The sequence below is a fragment of the Tachysurus fulvidraco genome, chromosome 20, assembly GCF_022655615.1.
Source record: "Tachysurus fulvidraco isolate hzauxx_2018 chromosome 20, HZAU_PFXX_2.0, whole genome shotgun sequence".
NCBI lineage: Eukaryota > Metazoa > Chordata > Actinopteri > Siluriformes > Bagridae > Tachysurus > Tachysurus fulvidraco.
The window spans coordinates 2,828,115-2,850,960 of NC_062537.1; the positions used below are offsets into that span (position 1 = coordinate 2,828,115).

The following is a 22,846-nucleotide window of genomic DNA, read 5'->3' on the forward strand; positions in this document are numbered from 1 at the left end:
AACACACGTCAGGTAGTTATTTCACTGGAACAAATCTCACAGATGTGTTCAGCATCAGTAAAAATGTGGAAAAAACCAAGACAGGTGCTGTGGCAGCAGAAGCACTGAAATAAAGAAACTTGAGGTCTAATCTGAAGAATCATTCATTAGATTGATGAATTATTCCAAGAACAAATAATAAAGCCTTGTATTAAGAGCACATATCTATTTATTCTATCTATTGAATTTAAAGAGGCAAAAAATGACACATTTTTTTCTTGCTCATTGTTTAACATTCGTTTCCTCGAGAATATAGCTAACAATCTGACAAATGTTCTGCCCAAAATCAGAGATTTAACCTCAAATCTTTATAAAGAAATTGAAACTACAATGAACTGAAGCGCCTGAGCACGTCTGTAGAGAGGTCAGTACAGATCTGTGATATGTTTTAATGCTCACATTCAACATTTAGGGTGAGACTGACTTCTGTACTAGTTGAGTAGATTATAAGTAACTTAGGCTTATAGCACCAGCTTAAAACTTAAAAAAAACTTAAAACCGAAGTGTGACATTTCAGTGCAGATATAGATAAGTCTATAAGCATTAAAAACCCAACAGCAACAAAAAAGAAAAGAAAAGAAAAGAAAGAAAGAAAAAGAGGAGCTCTAGCTTCTCCTGGTGTCCATTGTTTGTATTGACGGCCTGGGTCGTACATGAATGCCATGTGTACTATAATATACTGTATTTTACAGCAAGCTTTTTCATCTCATGAAATTGGACATAGATTCTAGTGTATAATTTAACCTAAAATAAAATTTACATTCTATTGCTCTCCATTATGAACAACACACACACCATCTTTTCCACAGCATATTCACCAGGCAGAGGATTGTGTTCAGTGGCAGACTGCTATCTATCTATCTATCTATCTATCTATCTATCTATCTATCTATCTATCTATCTATCTATCTATCTATCTATCTATCTATCTATCTATCTATCTATCTGTCTGTCTGTCTGTCTGTCTGACTGTCTCTCTGTCTGTCTATCTGTCTGACTGTCTGTCTGTCTGTCTGTCTGTGTGTCTGTTTCTCTGTCTGTATATCTATCTATTTACAGTCATTCAGACTGTAGGTCAGAAACATCATTATATAAATGATGATATAACTGAATGGTTTCACATTCAATTATAAATTAAACTGAACAGTTATCTTGTTATTTATGATATTTATGTTTCCAGAACATGCAAGATTTTACTCTTATAAATATTATTAATCTTTATTATTATTTACATTATCTATGTAGGACCCTGTAGGACTTAAAAACGTAATCATGCAATCATCCATTAGTAAAGACATCATTTTTTATTTCGAATCGTAATGAATATATTTTAAAGTGTGAGTGCTCTGTTTCACCACTAGAGGGAAGCACTTTCTTGTGAATTAGATTTAACAGGTTAAACGCGACTTACTGATCTTTATGGAAGGCCATTTTACTCAAAACGACACAAACAACACTGATACGTTTCCGTTAATCTATAATTACAGGTATAATAAACAGATTTATATTTCAAAATGGCCTCTTTCAAAAGACTAATGACAAATATATTTCCTAATGATAGTTTTATTTTATAATGGCACTTTTTTCCATACAATATCCTTATCCCAAATTGTATTTCATTCAGTTTTTTTTTATCTAAAAACATGGCACAATATATCATACACATCTAAAAAATAACATAATATACTATATAATTACATACTATATCATACACATCTATATAATAACATAATATACTATATAATTACATACTATATAATCACATAATATACTATATAATTACATACTATATCATACATAAATAACCAGATAAATGTCCTAATAAATTATGTGTGGCACTTTGCAAGCACAAGCCACTTAGATGATTTAATTCATTTTGCTGAAAGGCAAAATGAATGGGAGGAAATGGGAGGAAAAATCCTCTCAGCATTTCATCAGACATCTTCACCAGATCTGATGCTATGTAGATGTGTCCCCTGAGACACAAGGCTCTGTGAGTGGAGCTACTGAGCTGCTGCTGCTTCATGTCTCATTCAGTGAAATGCAAAACTATTAGGAATTGATTGGCATGTGATTGGCACAGGAGCTGATTAATGTGCTGCTGTCAGTGGTGATGATGAAGATGGATTCACTCCACAGGACCGAATCGGCTCAGTTAACTCGGCTCAGTTAGCTGTCATTTAATGACGCTAGTGCAAAGTTGGAGTCAAATTGTCTTTTCATTCACTGATTAACTGTGATTCACTGTGTGTGGAATGTGTGTGTGTGGAATGTGTGCTTGTGGAATGTGTGTCTGTGTGTGTATGTGTGTGTGTGTGTGTGTGTGTGTGTGTGATGCCCACATCTTGCTGTGATTTTATTTTCACATGTGATTTTGTCTTCATCTGATTCATAGTTTTTATTTTCGCATCTTTTTTAACATGATTCATGTCACATTTTGGCTCGTGTTACTTTTTTTCACAGTGATTTGTGGTCATTTTTCACACTTAGTTTACTATTTTCAAATTATTATTTTTTTTTATTATTATTTATTATTTCAAATGGTTCATTTGCTTTCTTTTGTGTTTTTTCAATTTATTTATTTATTTCCAAATGGACCTGGCCTGGACAATTCTTATTCACATGAAGTTCCACACGTATGTTTGAGTTCATGCGCACAATTTCAAGTTATAAATGGTGAAATGCATGTTTTATTCCTTAAATAATCACATGTTTAAACGGAAATGTAGGTAATATTTCTGTAAGACGTTTGCTCTGTCAATGTTCGCTTGCTTTTTGGATGACTTTTTGGCCATTATTTTTAGATCGATTCTTACATCGTGCTTCGCATCTGAGAAACAATCAAAAGTAATGATCCAGGAGTAATGACTATGGTGTGGACTCCCTCGTCATTATCATTATCATCATCACCAATGCCTTCCCAATAAAGCTCCTGTTCCTTCATCGGCTCACCTGTAAAAATGTACAGGAATGTGATGCTATTCATGTCTACCATTCTCATCAATAACATTTAAAAACAAAACAGTATAACATAATACATTGTCTTTAATACTGTATAAAAGTTTTAAATATTCTATAACAACCCAAATATTCTGCCAAGACTCTATAAATATTCATTAATCTGTAAATTGGACACACTTCCAATCTTCCTATGACTATAACTATGATGTGTCCTTAGCGATGTTATTAGCTATTGCATACTGTGTTATTACTGACAGGATGACAAGCTGAGAATTTAAAGAGAGGCATAGAAAACAGAGTCTGTTTATAACATAAGCGATATTCATGGATGCTTCACAACAACATATCTGTTTTTGGTCAATGTCTGTGTAATAACAGCAGCTCCATTTCACCACATCACCCTGTCGTTGATTATTTTCCTATTCTAAACTAACTAGATTAGCTAGTCAATTAGCTTAGCACACAGGTTCTGTAGCTAAATGTTGATTAATGAGCTTGAACCCTGTTTTTTGCATTTAGAAGTTCTTTCTGGCTTGTGATGTTAGCATCTATAACTCATAGTCTTTCTTTTACAGGATTTTCTCTCTAGATGGTTGTCTTATTGGAAATATGCTACTAAAGTGTGATTGGTGATGTAGATATAAAGAGCAGATGCTCTTTATCATGTTTGTTGGCTTCACCGTATGGCTCGTGCTCCTCTGGGTCGTTTCCTTTTAATGGCTCGGCTGCTTGACAAGCCTCGGCTATTGGTTGTAACATCAAGAGTGAGATCCGGTCGGTCTGTCATAGACGTCGCACATCACCATTTTGTAAAGTGTGATGTTCATCGACACTTAAAGTGCTTGTCTGAAAAGAAGTCTTACATTAGGATCGTCAGATGAAAGAAGAAATACACTTATTTGCAAAAATGCATCATGCTGAGAAACATGAAACGTACATACAAATGCTCGTTTTCTCATATCTGTGCGAGTCGATTGCTTTCTAGCTGACTGAAAGCGTGAACGTGCTTCTCCCCTGTGTGTTTCATCTCGCTAAGACAATGAGCCCAGCAGAGAGCAGGAGATATTTTCCTTCCTCGCATAATCAGATGTATTTCCACAAGTGAGGAAAAAGAGCGGCCCACAGCGAGAATTATAGAAGGTGATTATGACTTCGGTTGCATGGCAACACATTTTGGTAGGAGACTAGCTGATTTAGCTTCATTTCTGACTCGAGGCTTGGAGAGTGTACTTTAGAAACACAACCACTAGCGAGTCAGCAGCAAGAGCAAACCGAATATTTGGGCTCGAGTAATCTTCACACGTTCATATCAGTACCAGGTGTGGAACACAAATTGAACACGTGGCCGCTAATGTCACGTTCGCGTATGTGATTGTGTTGTAAGGGTTGTTTTCAAAAAAAGTAAATGCAGTCTGAAAAAAAAAAGGAAAAAAAAAAAACATGATCATGAGTCACACTTCACTTAAATAAACCCTGCTGCGTGGGCTGTAGACAGGTCATTTTGAAATACTCTGTGTGTGTGTGTGTCTGAGTGTGTGTGGTAGCAACAGGGTTTGTTCAGGAGTGATGGAGCTAAGCTTCAAAAACAACACCTCTGTACAGACTTGTACTCAAGAGACTGTACAGGGGATTTGGCTTGTTTATGATGTATGAAAAGCTGACTACCTTGATGGCAAAAGGGTATTTTCTTATAGATTTTTTTTCCTTCATAATCCCTGGTGAGAGTCAGAAGGACAAAAAGCAAGGAATTACAGTAAAAAATAATAAACAGCATTTTTTTTCTAATATATCTTCTCAAAATCTCACAACTCAGCAGTACGATATTCGTCCTTTCAGCATTTTTCAAAAATTACCTGAAGGACCTTGAATCACACAACTGTTGATATGGTGAAGGTTTGTCTGAGAACATATTTGTTTAACGTTTATAGAAAGAGTCAGTGCCCTGCAATAGACTGTCACATTTACACCTCAGGTAAATCTTCAGGAAAGACTTTTAGTTTTCATTGTAGCACGAAAGCTGTGTTTTTTTTTTGTCTTATTAACTCAAGAGAGATGAAAAAGAGTCTGGTAAAGGAAGGAATGACTGTTTATAGCTGCTTTAACTTGTTTTTGCAGACTTTCAGGGACACTGATCGTAACTACAAACTGTGAGGATCCGGAGGCATCTAGAGATGTTCGAGATTCAGTTGGATTCTGTTTCATGAGGATTTGTGCGTCAAGGAGAAAAAGCCAACTCCACGTGGTCTCTGAGGACAACAATGTCCTAATCAATACAGACCTAATGTAGAACAGTCATAATTCATAATAACACTCTCTGGTGTTTATAACAGTTTATAATCACACCCTCCAGTGTCACCCAAATGAGGATGCGGTTCACTTTTGAGTTTGGTTCCTCTCAAGGTTTCTTGGGAGTTTTTCCTCACTTCAGTCACCTCAGGCTTGATCATTGGGGATAAATAATAAACACATTTAAATAGACATAATATTAATCTTTGTATAATTAACTTATTGTTGTATATTTCTTATATATTGGATCTAAATATTTCTCCTCATTTCTCCTGTGATCAATTCTGTAAGATCTGTGGTACAAGATCAACAGCCAATAGGATGCGTCTATTTTGTTCACGTGATCTGGTCATTTGGCGGTTTAATTAAATTGGCAATTGGTAAAAAATGGCGTTTAAAAAAAAATAAAAATAAAAAATAGACATTTAAAGTGTTGAAATTGATTAAAAAATAGAGTATGTTGAAGAGGAAAAGGAAAAATAAGCTTAATTTATTCCTGTCTTCATATTTGACAGAGAATTTTCTGTTAAACGGTCAAACTTTTTTTCCCCACAAACCCGTTAGCATGTTGCTAACTAACGGTTTGGTTCCTTTCGATGCGCGTGCAAGTCTGTCAGCTGACAGATTCGGGATTATGACGTTTTATTCTGTTTTGTTGGAGCGTATTTTAATTTACATTATCTGTGAAAAGGAAACGGCGTCGAATGACCAACAAACGAGTGAGTAAAATATGTATTTTGTCCGTTATTACCGCTGTATAAATGACTATAACAGGGTTTACGGTAAACACCAGAAGTTTTGAGGGAAAGTTACTGTACATTGTTTTGTTTTTTTTTCACATTATACACTACTTATTAACGCTAATATATCGGTTATTCTTTAACATTAAATTCTTAGATTTTTAGATCATGTATATAAAATGCTTCTATAAAAACTTGTGACGTTTTCTATTTTGAGGCTGTTTAAAACTTAAAAAAAAATTAAGGTGGTGTATTTCTGCAATTTATTTAATGAACAAATGTGATATTTTTAAGACGTATGTTTTTAATATGTATGTATTTTTAATATCATAAAAATTTATATTTTTAAGAATTTTGATAGTTTAAACAGTTTGGTGTTTATCGTAAAAGCACGTGTATATACTATTTTCTTTTTAAACTACAGCTGGTTTGTGGTGTTTTTGGTTCTGGCCGCTGTGCCAGTATTTTAACATAGAGTGCTGAGATATTTTAAAGCTTTCATCTACATTAGTGCAGTTAGGTTAAGTGTTAGATAATGACTTATTGGTTAGTAACCATAGTATTCTGTGATTGTAATGGGTCGTGTTAAAGGACAACCCTCACAGTAAAAGTGAGTCTGGTAAAAGTGAGTCTGTCCAGCATTTGGCAGACGCTCTAATTCAGAGTGACTTACATTATCTAATTTATTTATTTTTAAATACAATTGAGGGTTAAGGGCCTTGCTCAGGGGTCCAACAGTGGCAGCTTGGTGGACCTGTGATCGAACCCACAACCTTCCGATTTGTAGCTTAACACCTTTACCACTAGGCCACGGCATGCCCTTCTAACGTGTTGGTTGGTTGGTTCACACAGGGATGCTGTTATTGCAATTAAAGTTTAAACGATCTCAATCAATCAAGAGTTTCTCCTTTGCCATTTTCCATTGCTGATCATCATCAAATTAAGGATAAATCCAACATAGAATTATTTCCTGAAGAATGTTCAGGAAAGCTCTGAGCTAAGGCTGAAGCAAGAGCTACAAACTATATATACTATAAAATAAATCTTGCTGCTAATATAATGATAAAGTTATTGAGTGTTTTCTTTTTTACTTTGCATGTGGGGGTATGGACAAATAATTGTCTGGAAAGGGAACATAAGTAAAACCCAGCTGTGCTGGCAGAGAGACACGTCATTGCTCGGATGCATTTAGTCAAGATCACCCATGAGTCCAGTGCATATGTTATCTGCAGCCGTGCAGCATTTCGTGTACAAAGGTAAAAATCTGACTAACCATGTCAAATTAGATCTAAATAAAGACGTCCTTCCTCCTGCATCTCGTTCACTCTGGCATCACAGGAGATGGCGGCTAATGAGAGAAGTGCTGTAGTCAAGGTTCCACTTCTTTTGATGGCTGTCTCCTGTGGGAACTTGTGTGTGTGTGTGTGTGTGTGTGTGTGTGTGTGTGTGTGTGTGTGTGTGTGTGTGTGTGTGTGTGTGCGTGCGCTGTTTGGACCAAGGGACACAGCAGACAGTTTGACGTGTGCATAGATGAGCTGTCAGGCTCTGCACTGAAAAAAGCTTGCTTATACTGTTGGCTGGATTTGATTGAAAAACCAAAGAAATTGAAAAAAAAAAAAAAAAACAATCAAAGGAACGCTAAATAAATACAACATGTTTGAAATCCATGTTTTTTTTTGATGATGAACTTGGCATAAAGGCATTAATAGCATTACTAACATCTTTATCATGGTTAACAATGCAGATATCTATGAATATGCTTAGTGCTGAAAAATATCAACCTGTCAGCAAAAAAGTAATATACATCATTTTGGTTGGAATATGGTAAGGAGAGAGAGAATAGAAATATCAGTGTTCTGAGAATCAGTTAGAAGTTTAGAATGACATTTTTCCTTTCTTCTCTAGCCATTTTCATCACCTCTTTGTCTCAGGCAAAAGTAGTTCTGGATAAGTGTCATACCGATATGCAGACAGTAACACTGTTTGCGCAATGTTCTGAGCAAACCCTGCTGGCATGTTCCTGCTGTGAGAGTGTTTCTTGTCTGGTGTTTTGTCCATTCCCTTTCAGACAAAAATTCAGAAAATTACATGGAATGAAATGGCATGCTGCACACGTAATGGCATGGAACCGATTTAGCTTTTGCTAGATGCTTTAGATGGATTGTCTTTCACATAGACGGTTGGATAGACCATATTATTCTGGCAGACAATTATCGGCGTATCATTTATTCATGTGCCTAAAGGACAATGCTGGCAAATCGTGCAGTCTTCCATTTCGAAACACCAAGGAAAAAAGCTGATGCTTTTATAAACGGCATCTTTAAATCAAAGCACTGCAAGGCGTGTGCTGTATGACAGATATTTCTGTCCTGCTGTAAGTATCAAGTCTTGCTATAAATATAACAGACTTTTAATTTCACTCAATGTGTTTTAAAGAATGCTGAGATGTACTCTGGCTGAATAACTTGGAGTTATGACCCATGAAAAGATGTTCGAGCGGTTTGAGTGTTACGGGGAATAAATAAAGATAAAATAAAGTAGCGATACACTGATGCCGGCCTAATATAGGTTAAATGACATTGATCAGGTATTTCATAAGAAATGATGACAAATCAGTAATGGATGCAAACTGAGCCCTTTGAAAATATCATTAAAATATCTTCTAAAACATGAATGGTATCTTCAACTGAATAGGGAGGAAGGCTGTTCTGAGGTTTGCATACAAAGTGGTGTCAGTGACCACGGTTTTTAAAACGAGCACAAGGTACCCTGAATTGCATGGAGAAGTGAAGAGCATTTGTCGTATATAGGAGAGCAATTCACTTCAGCAAGCACCAAGGCACGCAAGCTTCATTTCACAAGGCTCAATACTTCAACAGATACTGCATGATAATTAAGTTAAAAAAAAGTTGACATTACTAACATTTCAAGCAAAGTCATAAATAATGCATTACCCTGCTCTTTCTCTCTCTCTCTCTCTCTCTCTCTCTCTCTCTCTCTTTCTCTCTCTCTCTCTCTCTCTCTCTCTCTCACTATCTCGCTCTCTCGTTCCCTCGGTCTCTCTCTCAGTTTTTAATCATAGTGTTAGCTAAAAGCCAAGTAGCCCATTAAAACTCTGATTACGCTGAGCCAGCTAGCATTCAGTTACACATCTGATTCCTACAAGAATAGCCTGACAGACTGCTGTGTCCTTGCAAATGACTTTGTCTTTGTTTAATGGATTTTTTTAAAGTTTCATTATCTCCGTGACCCCTAAGCTAATTAAATCGGCTTTATTCAGACAGATGGATGAAGTGTTTAGGGACAGTTTGTAACTTCAGAGGTTTGATGTGGTGATTTGTCTTTATGTGGTGATTTGCACCTGTAAGATGTGCACACTGCTGTCTCAGCTGTACTCGATTCCAGAGAAAACATCTTTTAAATTCCTCGAAAAGTGCAAAATCGATGCAATAAAATAAAATCCACAAATTTTAAAAACGTACCAAAATTTACTTGCCAGTCTCAGAGCTTTTGAGGTTTTACTTTTGTTCTATAAAATGGAGACATTGCTATCTTTATTCGGCAGTTCTACATGAAAACCTGTCCATTTTTCATTCACTTGTAGTAGGGGGCACATGGCTGATGTACTCACACTAACGCCTGAGCCTATTATTAAATGAATGAATGAAGAGAAGTGTAATTCAAACCTATGGCAGAAATAACAAGTCTTACAGATTTTCAGACATGCTTTGTAGAAATGGCATCAAGTGTTCAGCCCCTTCAACATAAGTGCTTTTTAAGCTTTCATTAAATTGTAATAACTAGAGGAAATTAAGGAAATTGACTCCTTTTCCCCCCTCCCTCATCATGTGTTACTGTCAGCTCATTATGGCTGGACTCATTCTGGTAACATGAATGATTGCATTTGGACAGCAAGAATAAATGTACAATTTTGGACTTGTCTTTTTTTCTTTTTCTTTTAATAACGAGCAGTTAAAAGGTGATATGGGACAATAGTGACATTAACAGAGACTTATTTGTTGTTAATGGAGGTTCTGATTGAATTATTAGAGCTAGTATAGTAGTATGTCATAAACTCAGGCTGCTGTAAGATTCATAGATAGATGAAATAAACCCTCTATAGGAGAACGGGACACTATTTATTTATTTTCTTGGTTTTCATTTAGAATTTTTGCGTAATCTTGCAAAAGATGTATCCGATTTTCGTTAAATCAGACATGGACCTGAGGAGAAGCTGTTTTATCTGGCCTTAGTATCGACTCCAATTTGTGCATCGTATATGCGATTGCAGAATGACAGGGAATGTTAATTGAGGGCTTTTTCATTTTATTTCAATTAGTTTTGCAAGGTGACTTAGTCAGCCTGTTATCCTTCGATGGAATGGTCATTAGTTCACAATTTTTAAATTATTTATCATAGTTATCCTCTCTTCTGTCTGCCCCATTTTTTTAATTATTATTTTGGTGAGGTTTGTATTCAGAAAGATCCTGCATTATGGTAGCATGAAAAAAGTACAGCTATATTCTTATATAGCTATACATTATAGTATATATTAGGAATAACCAATAAACCATTAAGGATTTTACCAAAGCATTTCAACCTCACACACATTCCTCTTTCAGAAACTGATATTTATTTACTACCGTCGCCAACATGATGGACATTTTATCACAGCTGCTTTTTACTGCCACTTCATCAGTGGGATGATTCTGTGTGAAACAAGAAGGCCAAGCTTGACACTTTTATTAGCCCTGTATTTGAGGTGGATCTTTTGTGGTTGAGATTTATACCCTTTAGGAAAGAAGAGACACTGAAGGACGGGATGTTTACAGCAACAACAGAGGATAGGAATTAATCGACAGAGGGCTTGAGCTGTTCTTTGTGGCACCCGGTTAAGTTATTGGGATCGATTGAATGATACAGTCTGTGAAATTATTTAGCATACCGGTATCCTGCTGACTTACAGTATCGATCTTGACGTGATGAGATTCTAATGTCTGATGTAAACCCTTTTTCTGATTTGCTTAACTGAAATTCTTAATATTTAATCAGACCGTTGTCTGATTAAACAAAACGACTTCCTTACATGCTTCAACATTCTCTTTGGTTTTGTACTTCCAGTCATGCATGAGTGCTCCAGTACTGAAGGTTATGCTTTTAAAACATTGTAAGAAGATTGTAGACTGCAGCGGGGCAACAGTATAAAATATGGGAAATAGTTTAAAGTACACTTATATGGCCAAATGTATGTGGATTCCTGATCATCACACCAATATGTGGTTCTTCCCCAAACTGTTGCCTCAATTTCTTTTCACTGAAATGGACAGGATCAAACCTGATCACAAAGTGAGTCCCATGGATGGGTTCACAAGGTTGTGGAAGAACTTGAGCATCCTGCATAAAGTATCAATGTTTATGACAAGATGGAAAAAAGCTGCAGTTATGACATTTTGTTTGTGGAAGTCAGTTGAACATTATCTCTGCCTGAAGTATATTGATGCCTTAAGGCCCTTCAGTATTATTAACAGCATTATGCTTGGTGTCGGCATTAACCATTTTATCTAAATAACTTCCTGTGTTCATAGGATAGTAGTAAAAGCTATATATGAGAGTTTATAGCTGTCATTCATGAATCCATGATTGATTTGGGAAGGAGAGTGGGATTAAGCAAATGGATAGCACAGTAGCAGGAGGGATAAACTTGTTTGGCAGAGCTCAGGTAGTAAAGAATATTCCACTGCTTTTAAAGACCTCATTTCAGAGACGGAGGCTTAATGAGTGGTGAAATTCATATGATGTACCAACGTTATTGAGCTTTTATTTCATAGAAAATGTGACTTTCACTAAACAGAACAAGGTTGTTTACTGATTCTCAATGAAGAGAACAGATAAAGCTTGAGCAGGTTTTTATGCAGGTGGTACCTTGGTTCCTCATGTCCGAGTTCTTTGTATTTGTCGTACTGGTTTGTTTATCTGTCTGGTAGAAATGTGAAACTCATTCCAAAATGATAATCTACTTAATAGTGCACTAGTGATCTAATGAAGAAAAGACAGATTTACTCTCGCGAGTACCTGGACACAGTTAATGATCGCTTAAAAAGAACATCAAATATATAAAATGTGTATTGAACAGAACTAACGTCACACTTTCATATTAGGACGGCAGTGTCCCTAAATGCACGGATAATGAAAGCAAACAACTGTAATAGCACTTTTATAAGAGGCAGCAAATGTCTTAATCCAGAATTGTAAAGAATTGTAAAGACACTCCAACACCAATTGTTGTAACTGGCTGTAAGGTGTTTCCTGGTTCCTAGATTTATACACCAGTCTGATTTATGACCACAATGCTTGGATAAACCATAATAACGAACTTGTGCGATAAATTTCACTTGCTTCTGGCTTTCCTGAATTACCTTAGCAGGTGATGTGTGATGAGAATCCAGTGTGCTTGTTAATAAGAACGCTCTCTTATCAGGACTTCAAATCCTGACACCCGATTTAAAGACGATAATACGTAGCAGTAAAATCACTTAATATGGTAATCGCACTTTTTTGGCAGCACATCAAAAACAGCAGTCAACATATTTCATCATCGGTGTCCCTGGAGAATAAAACTTCAATCTAAATGTGTTGGAGAAAGAAAACACTATCATCAGGACCCATAAAGCAAAACAAACAACTGCAGTTTGACCTCCTGGGTATTTTTAGAGCAACCAATCAACCTCTAATCTGGAGCTGGAAAACAGATGGCAACTCGTTCACACAACATGCTCCTTCTTAGGTGCAGGCTTAGCATATAATTTTAGCTCTTTGTGCCAAAACACAGCCAGTATGAGCCTAGTCATAGATGTAGACCACACCAGGTCCTTATTTATCAACATAATGTATGAGCAATAACACTGGGATTCATTAAAATGTGTGTGCATATGCTTTGCCCAGATGTAAGCAATGAAGCTTAGTACATACCAAATGTTCACAGCCATCATGCATATGCAGGTCTACTGTATTACTCAATTAAATAGACCAACACAGTTAACCATATATGATATATAGGCATTGCTTCAAAGGGATATTTTGTTATTGCCTTGGAGAAAAATGCAGTGATCGATGAAGCGAAGCTCCACTAAGATGTGTTTTCTGTGTTTTTACCTTTCTTTATATAAATTCGAAACAATAATTTTTATTTAAACCATCACCAGCTGCCCATAAAAAATATTTTCTCCTTACCCCAAAAAGTGTCGACCCACCAAGACATGATGTCTGCTGCTCAATCCTGTGAGACGAATTTTAGCTTATCGTTGTGCCAACGCTTGCGTCAACCGTGTTGAGTTGTTAATCGCAATAGATTAAAGCAGCAAATTTCAAACACCAATCATCCTTGGCAGGAAAACTACAAAGTGGTGTATACAAAGCTCATACTTAGTATTACCTAAGTGTATATATTCTAAGGTGTGTATATAAAAAGCCTGTCAATACTGAGCAATGTTTAATCATCGTTTTATAATCTCACTATCCACTAAATCTCGTTCCTCTGGATCCTTGTCAATTCTGTCTGATTCGTTACGGATCTAATTCTACATTCCTGTAAAGCTCGTTCGTGACAGTGTGTGTTGCCAAAAACATTACTGAAATAAAACGGAATAGAATTGAATCAAAGATATCACAGTTAGAAGGAAGTGGGATTATTGCGTATAAACCACAAGCCAAATTGCCCTTTATTCAATTAGCATGACCATAAAGAAAAATAGCATAAACCACCAGAAGGCCACAAGATATGTTGGTCAGATTTGAGTTCCCAGGCACTTTTGTTTTTCTATGTATTCCCCTGTTCCTGTCCTGCAGAGAGAAATCCACCGTTCTTGTGCACGTATTAACGTATCATCATCTAGGCATGTATTCCTGTGGGAGGCCACTCAGATTTCTGTTTCTGAGAGCACGGTCCACATCCAACATATAGCCATTTATACGAGTCCTCATGTCCTTAGTGAAGGGATCGAAAGTCAGACATCGAGATCCTGGGCGCTTGAAGTTGCCATCTCGGTTTCTCTCAGCACACAAGAGCCGTTCGTCTGGAACGGTGACGTTTAGGAAGTCCGTCATTAGCCGAAGTTGGTGGACGATATCCATTAGGAGATGCTCGTAGTGCACCACCAGCAAACGCCTGGAGAACTGTAGCCAGGCCAGAGCGTGAGAGATCCACCATGCGGAGTACGTCTCCACAAACTCGGGCCACTCTAAGGATGCCAGGAGGTTATGTTAGGAAGAAACACATGGAGCTAAAAAATCTCACTGGAAAATATGACTCGGAATAGACATTAGTATGTTACGGCTCAATCAGAAAATGTCCCATTTCCATTTTAATTTTGTTCGGAGGTGGCACAAAATTACGTTAATAATTTCACAGGTTAGGAGTTTACAATTTTAGCATTATCATGCATGACTGGCTTATTATTACACGAATTACTGTCGTGTCTCGTTTAATCGATTCATTTTATGAATTCTGTCCTATTGTCAGCTTATAAAATAGCATTTGATCCAGCCAAATTTACTTTAGCAAACATACCAGTACAGACATTAATGAAACAGAGCTACTAAACTGAAATAATGTAATTTGTGTGTGGGATGCTGGATAATTTACCATGCATTTATTTTGCAGTTTTGAGTTGCCAAAGAAATAAAATATCAACCATAACAGCAATTAGCCTTATAGAATGTGCTGATCGGGTCAGGATAAATGGTGAAAGTCGAGATCAAGAAAAGTCATGATTACCGTTACTTTTCCAGTGTGTGTCAGTTGCGTATCCCAGGTGCCCAGCATTTTTGCGATTAAACTCTGCCACCAGGCAGTGGTACGGGTTCCGAATCAACAGGATGGCCGCGTCAAACTTCTTGATCTCTTTCTGCCCGCTCTCATGCGTCTTTACACAGATAGTTCTCCCACTTCGCCAATAATCCTTCTCTCCTTTAAAGCCTAAGAAAGTAGTAGCAAGATATTTTCAGAAGAGGCTTTCGGAAACTTTTGACGGTCTTTAATTTAAACTATGACATTCCAGTGACAATAAGTGATAAGGTCTCACCTTTATTGTATAACGAGCCATCAAAGTAGTAGCTGCCCGTGTAGTAACCTGTAGCAAGCTCGATGAGGTGTCGCAGCCAAGTGTTACCTGCTCCAGGAAAACTGGATAATGCAGTGAGGGAGGATGAGCTCTCGGGCCGAAACATCCTCTCCCTACACCGAGACGCTGACAACACAATGAATAAAGTTATAGATAGATCAGTTAGATAGTTAGATTAGTTTAGGTATTATTTGAACTACCAAACCTGTTTTTTTTATTTTTTTTATTTCCATATCGATCAAAGTTTGAAAAATAAATACATATTCATTAAAAATGTCAGTCATTGTGAAAATTCACATCAAGTTAGATTTAGAGGCTGTGCACATCATATTAGTACTGTACATCAGTGATGAAGTATTTATCTTTTATTCACTAGGTTTTAATAATAGATTTTAAAAGGTTTACACCACAGTATCTTAAAATTATAAATATAATTCTAGCAGCATAACATCTGCAGAGATCTTATTAAACACAGGTACTGTGTGTGTGAATGTTACTGTACCTAGCACAGGTGTGCTGTACACCTGTAGGTAGTCCGCAGCTGAGGTGTGGCTCGTAGCTTTCCTCTGGCCACACGGCTGGCCGTCTACATTCTGCTGCATTAGGAGAAATGTGGAGGTGTGTCCACATAGACAGTCCTGCCCCCTCAGTACAGCCAGGGGCAGCTCCTGTGTGGGTCAGAAAGAGAAATACAAACTAATAACTCTCTATTAATCTGTTCCTCATTAAAGCTCCATTATGCCTTCTCTGGTAAAAAAAAAAAGTTATTGTGCAAGTGGCTCGAGCACATAGAGCTTCGTTTCTGTGTAAGACTGAAAAAGAGGCTCTTGAATCACAAAGGGCTATTGATTGATGATGGCCTCTTTTGAAGTAAGTACAAAGGAGGCAAACTAAAAGGCTGTAGTTCGTGAGTTGTGGGACGTGGGATCCAACCTGATCAGTGCATGTCTCCACACACAGCTGTGAGGTCATGTCCTGCTGGCCGGCATAGAGCAGCAAACCATCACTGATGTTCTTTGGTGTGTGAAAGCAGCCGTGATAATAGACATTTCTGTCTGAGAAAGAAAGTGAGCGAGAGAGAGAGAGAGAGAGACAGAGAGAGACAGAGAGAGACAGAGAGGTTGAAGCACAATTATTAGCACAATTTCGGCTGTTCATGTATTCTTGCATTTTTCTTACATAAAGCTAGCTAGCTACATTAGCTCTGAGCTTATTTGTCCAATCAATTTTGTTGGTGTAGAGATGCTGTTAAGACTTCAACATGCTCTATCAGATTATTTGTGTTACAAATGATGCGGCATTAATACACAATGTATATTTTAAACAAATAAAATATTTTGGTCCATTAAACATGTACATAAATAAATACTTATTTTGATTAATACTGAAATGTCGCTGAGAATCTAACGTGTTAAAGGTAAACAGAGGTGTAATGCAACAGAAGTGTGAAAATATGGAAGAAACAGCTACAGAAAGAGAAAAACAGCGGACATGTGAAATAAATCTGCATTATTCCCCGTACACACACACATTAAGTCTCCCAGCAAAACACGAAAGCACCGGCAGACATGTTTGAGATTCTAGAAGCGTCTTGCTGCTACATAAGATCAGAAAACCCCCAAGTCTACGTGTGTGTGTGTGTGTGTGTGTGTGTGTGTGTGTGTGTGTGTGTGTGTGAAAGAGAGAGAATCATTTAGTCTGCTATGCTTGGCAAGTGTGTGTGTGTGTGTGTGTGTGTGTGTGTGTGTGTGTGTGAGAGAGAGAGTCTGTGAGTGAGAGTCTACATATGTTTATATATTAACATTGTGGGGTTTATTTGTGTCAAGTCCAGAATTATTGTCACTCCTGCACTGAATTGGAATAGAATCAATAAAATAAATCATTTAAAATATTTGCATAACCAGTTGAAGAAATGTCGACAAAAGTAATTTACCAAATAATATTAGTATAAAAATATATGGCAAAATGAAAAACCCCAGAAAAATTTGCACTATATGAGTTTAATGGAATATTCTCAGGTTTTTATTCTACATAGTTTGATTTGGGTTTATAAAAATGTGCATTGCTGTTTATAATGCATTTATGTCTTGTTTCCCCAGGGAATAATTATGAGGTTTTGTTCAGTATACTATATAAATTATTATGAATATTCAGCCTGGCTAACTCACATCTCTTTTGGCCAGGAAGGCCCTGATCTATTTTATAGATTGACAGTCTGGCTACGCCTCCACACAGTGAGTTCCTTTCAGTCCTGCAGTTCAGGTTGCAGTCCTCACGCCGTGCCTGAGGGGCGTTGATCCGGTTACCACAGTGACACTCTGTGCCATATTCCAGGCCAGCAAACCGGTAGCCACTGTGAGAGGGGAAAATGCATTACTGATGAGACTCGGTTACGCAACATAACCTTAATTCTTAGGTACATTGGTGACCTTGTATTTTGATTTAAATTGGAACAGTAAAATCATTGTTGTCATGTATTTCATATATATATATATATATATATATATATATATATATATATATATATATATATATATATATATATATATATATATATATATATACCTACACACACATGCACACACTGGCCACTTTATTAGGAATACTTGTACACCTGTTTAGTCAGCAGATTGTGTGACATTAGCACAATGCATAAAATCGTGCAGTAAACTTAGGCTACAGTGCATACCTGTGTGTGTAAAACTTGTGAGTAAAACATTAGAGATTTCTTTATCCTCACTAATGCCGTTGATTGGGCTGCTTTCTAACAAATCAGCATTAACATTTTGGAGTTTTTTTTTGTCCTGAGCTTTGCATTCACTCAGACTTAGATTCGAAGCACTGTTTGTTACATTAACAGCACTTCTTCTCTTCATAAAAATGTAGTTAAAATGGATTATTATATAACACATTTTATTTCAATTGGCCAGTCACTTACCATACTGTGACTACCATGATACTATTTAATGTCGAACTCCATCAGTCATTCAAAGCAGTCAGGGTCACATTGGGAATCAGACCCAGGTTGATCCTCAGACCCTACTTTGAGAACCTTATCTCTAACCTAATGGATCCTCAAAGAATACTGTATATATTCTGATGTTAAAATAAGTAAATAAATGAAACAGCGTACAGCTTGCTTCATCTCCCGTCTGATGAAAGAGCTCTATGAGACAATGAGCTTTTATGTTTCAATGGTATTAATTATGTATCACTTGCAGAGCAGACAGTGTGATTCTGGATGAAGGTTTTTCACTTTTTGCTGCTCTGAGTAGTAGTGCTGATGCTGACAATGTAATTAGGTGGTGTAAGTATGCCTAAGACTAAAACGTTCCATTTCTGTGATGAGTATTAACCTTTTGTGACAATTTGTTGATGAGCGGTCAGGATGTTTTTGGTGCGCTTCGGGCTGTCAAAGCCTTTGAGTGCGCTGGATGTTTTATCCTGCAAATTAAAGATCCACACAAATGCTTGTACAGCTCCAACACAGAGTGTCTGTATTCTGCCACCTGGGCCTGCTCACCAACACTGCCTGCTTTCTTCCTTACTTTCAAGAAACCTAAATTTTTTAATGTTTTAAATTTGTGTATGTTGGTAACGATTCCTTGTGATAATGTCTCATGAAGCCATATAAGTAATTGCACAATAAATAATTCATATTTTAGAACAAATCACCCAAACATTCTAAGAGATGACTTCAAAACAGTCTGCGCTGTAACTTGTGTTTATCAAGTCAAATTGCACGACGAATAGCCTGTACTGACAGACCTACAATTTAAAGCAAATTATTACGTTCTGTGTATGCCATTCATCGGCTTGTGCTTGGCTTATGCAAAACCATTCATTAAAGTCATTTACTATCCGTTTTTTTATTTCTTTGCCCTGTACTGTAGTTGTGGTTGTCCTGTAAAATTTGGGTCACACTATACTGTCCTCATATCGGTGGATTCTAATTACCGTGCCGAAGCAGCACGTACACACTGAGATTTTAATAAAAGCTTTATGACACGGCAATACCTTTGTTGTATTGGTCTTAATGAGCACGTCACAGCATGCGTTCTTAGACTAACCAAAGAAATGATCTTTTATGATCTACAGGCCAAAAAAAAAAAATTAAGTTCACAAAGCCACCTTTAACAATGTCTTGCTTATAACAAGGAATAATTTAACATGACGTTCACTTTACTCGAAGCACCCGCTGATGACTTTTGTAATGATTTATAATTATGCGCAGATCATTATTCGTCACAAAGTACACCACATGCTTATCATTCATTGTAAATGACTAGTATTATGATGTATGAACATCAGCCTCATAGAGAGTGTCGCCAAACACAGATTTGTCTCGTATTCAATATGTCACTCATGTGCTTACCTCTCAGAGCAGGTGTCTTGGCACAAAGTGCTGGTCATTTTTCTGAAGTCATAAAGCACGGTTCCTCCAAGTGCGTGTTGTTTGTCGTCATTCATAAAGCACCCAATGTATGTTCCTTAAGACAATAATGTGAAATCAGTACTGACAGCATGTTCAGATTGGACTAGATTTTAACATAATTCAGGTCGTACCTTTATGTCTGGTGTTCCTGTTTAATGGATTGTGTTCTGCCAAATTCTCTTGGTCTGTACTCTGGCGCTGAATCCAGTGTCGTCTCAGGTGCCTGATCTTTAGGTTCCGAGACACAAAGCTTTCTTGAACTGCTCTACTCCCTGACAAATCTGGATTATTCTCCGCATCCTGAATTAACGTGGATCCGGGTCTCCTGTGGTGCCAGCTAACACTTGGTGCCTCTAGGGATCTAGGGGGCAATGGTACGGAGGGTATTGATGAGGGCGGATAAGTTCCTTTTTGAAACAAGGCCACGTTGGAACGCTGGAGCAGCAGCAAACTTCCGGCCATAATGTAAGCCACACCCAGGAAAAGAAGCAGCATTTGGGCCTGTCTTAGAAAGCGCTGCAGTCTGTAGCAGGTTTTAGCCATGATTTCAACTCAACGATCACCACTGTTTGAAAAAAAATCCACAAGAGGATTTTAGTTCTCAAGATGTTCTCCTTTTCATCATCAAACACTTTATAGTTTTTATGCTTGGAAAAAGCCTCCACCAAAAACAATCAATAACCCTGGAGCAGAGGAATATTTTTTTTTAAACTAATTATCTTGATTAAATCCAAAAGAGGCTTTTAAAGCTCTTTTTTATACACACACACACACACACACACACACACACACACACACACACACACACACACACACACACACACACACACACACACACACACACACACACTAGTTATAGTATGTCATGGTGTATGATTGGATACATTTCCATATGTTACCGCTTGATTTTACCCGATCAGCTCATCGCTTTTGTATCCAGCTTCTACACTTCAAAAATTCCACAAGGCGTCCCCTCTGAATTCATTCAGTACCACCATTCTACATGTACTAAACATGTGTTTCTTTCCAAAAGATGCAATGGAACAATAAGTGGAAATGGATGTTCGCCAAACACACATGGGATATGGTCAAGTGTCCACACGTTGTCGGCCATTTGGTGTACCAAAGGTGCATGCTTTAGGGTACCATTACCATCCCTTCAACAAGGAATGGTACATTTATTTAAAGCATTAGTTTATCACTGATTTTTTCTCAGAGTATGTTTTCAAATTTTGACTGAATAGCTCTTAAATGCAATAATGTTATTTTCCATATTTTTCCTGACCCTCTTCACTATGTAATCCTTCATTATAATACAACTTGATTAACACTCAACCATTCTAAACAGGCTAGCCTTGAATCATCGTTTCAAGCTTTCAGGCTGTTTTGTTCAGTTGATTTAATGTTCATTTCATTCCAGAAATGAGTGGGAGTACACCAAACACCCCCCCCCACTGCTGCATCTGAGCCACCATCAACAAAGTCCTGCTAATGCATGACTATACCAGCCACAAATGGTTCCTTGTTACCATAGTGAAACAGAGGCAACAAAATAAGTCTACACACAACAGCTACAAGTGACTCAAGAGTTGGCTAAAGAAAATATTTCACTAATTGAATTAGTTATTACACAAAAACAGATTCAACTCTTCATGAAGCCATCCTTATAATTTTTTGACTATACTACTAGAGTTGCTTTTTTTTCCCTCTCTCTGTGTGCTGCCTCACTTCAGGTGAAACCAAAGCTGATGTGTTTGTGTAGGTTCTATCACATACCTAGTAAACAAAAACCGTATGTTCCACGATTCTCCATAATTGAGATTCGTGCAATGTTAAAAACTTGTGGTTTGTATCTTTGGGGGAACCTTAAATGAGTCTATGTAAACCTTCAAGGTAATATATTTTCACATTTAGAAAAGCACCCTAATAAGGATGCATTGAAAATTAATCTATTCACAGATATATTGATCTCTTCTGAGCTCTCAAAAACATCCAGATGGATGTCTATGATAAATTAATGTGTCTGCACAGGATGACCTGCAATAAGAACGATGTTCCATCCAAGAAGTATTCCCATTCTCTGGATAGACACGGTATCCGCTGTCACCCTGATCACGATAAAATGCTTTCTGAAGATAGATCACTGAGCATCACTAGTATGACTATAATATCTTAAACATAATTAAAATGCATTAAACTACATTTAAATGAACAATTCATATCCATAAATTTGTATAAATCGCAGTCTTTTGGAAACTGCATAGCGAATGTTAAAATACAGTAAATAAATTTATTGGAAATAAATTTATTGGAAATAAAAAAAACAACAACAACTAAAAACCTTCCTGGTTTTTAAAAACCTTGAACGTCTGTGGTTTGCTTGAGTTGAAGAAGTTATCACGAGTTCAGCACTATCTGTTCTGAACAGCGACCTCACACACACACAAACACACACACGCGCGCGCGCACACACACACACGCACACACATAGTGTTAATACACATGCTCCATTTCACGGCTCCTTTTTTGCTCAACAAACATTTGGGACACAATTTGAGAGGAAGCTTTTTGTCTTTAGTCCTACAGCCACACACACACACACACACACACACACACACACACACACACACACACACACACACACACACACACGAGCACAAACCCCAGCCAAAACCCCCAACACACACAAATCAATGACATTTTTCTCTACACACCGCAGTTCGATGCTATCGATTAGTGAGAAGAGATAAAGCTCCTCGTTTACCTGCCGACGTACTGCAAACTGTCACAATCAGCGCGTCACGGAGCGCGCGCGTGTCTCATAGCGGCGTGGCGCGTGTCACCTGTGGATCCCTGGTGAACGCCGCTTAAACACGGGCGCGTTTAAACACGGCCGCTACGGTATTAACTTTGACGCGCGCGCCTTTCACTCTCTTTCTCAACATCCCCATCTCTTTCCGAACGAGGGAGTCCTCGCGCCTACAGGCGTTTCAGCTGCGTCACTTGTCGTTCGTTTGTAGCCAATCAGCGTTTAACATGCAAATTTTGCTATTTTAAAGCTCCACCCCCTGCACAATTGTCAATTTATAGATTTGTAAAAAAATTTTTTTTATCAAAGCTGTGTCTCAATTGCATTAAAACTTTACATGGGTTACAGTTTTAGAGACAATGCCGAGACACAAATTAACACGAAACGTTTAACAGAAAAATCACATTTTTCCTACTGATATGATTTGTCATAATAATAAAACAAAGTTACTCAGTGC

At 37.4% G+C, this 22,846-nt stretch overlaps 1 protein-coding gene across 1 annotated transcript; it reads right to left on the reverse strand.

Moving 5' to 3' along the window:
• Positions 1-13,726: 13,726 nt before the first annotated feature.
• Positions 13,727-22,613, reverse strand: wscd1b (WSC domain containing 1b). The gene is made up of 9 exons (XM_027158662.2): positions 22,345-22,613; positions 19,712-20,145; positions 19,521-19,635; positions 17,314-17,498; positions 16,079-16,200; positions 15,648-15,813; positions 15,107-15,271; positions 14,800-15,000; positions 13,727-14,263 (listed from the first exon to the last, which is right to left on the reverse strand). Exons 2-9 carry the CDS (start codon positions 20,121-20,123, stop codon positions 13,911-13,913), a joined length of 1,719 nt encoding a protein of 572 aa, XP_027014463.2. The 5' UTR covers positions 20,124-20,145; positions 22,345-22,613; the 3' UTR covers positions 13,727-13,910.
• Positions 22,614-22,846: the final 233 nt, after the last annotated feature.

Bases quoted from the DNA above. Each gene is read 5' to 3' on its own strand.
- wscd1b (XM_027158662.2), bottom strand. From the start codon at position 20,123: ATGGCTAAAACCTGCTACAGACTGCAGCGCTTTCTAAGACAGGCCCAA. The intron at 19,636-19,711 runs GTACGACCTGAA...TATTGTCTTAAG, and splicing joins CAGGAACACCAGACATAAAG to GAACATACATTGGGTGCTTT. The intron at 14,264-14,799 runs GTAATCATGACT...TGGCATCCTTAG, and splicing joins CACACACTGGAAAAGTAACG to AGTGGCCCGAGTTTGTGGAG.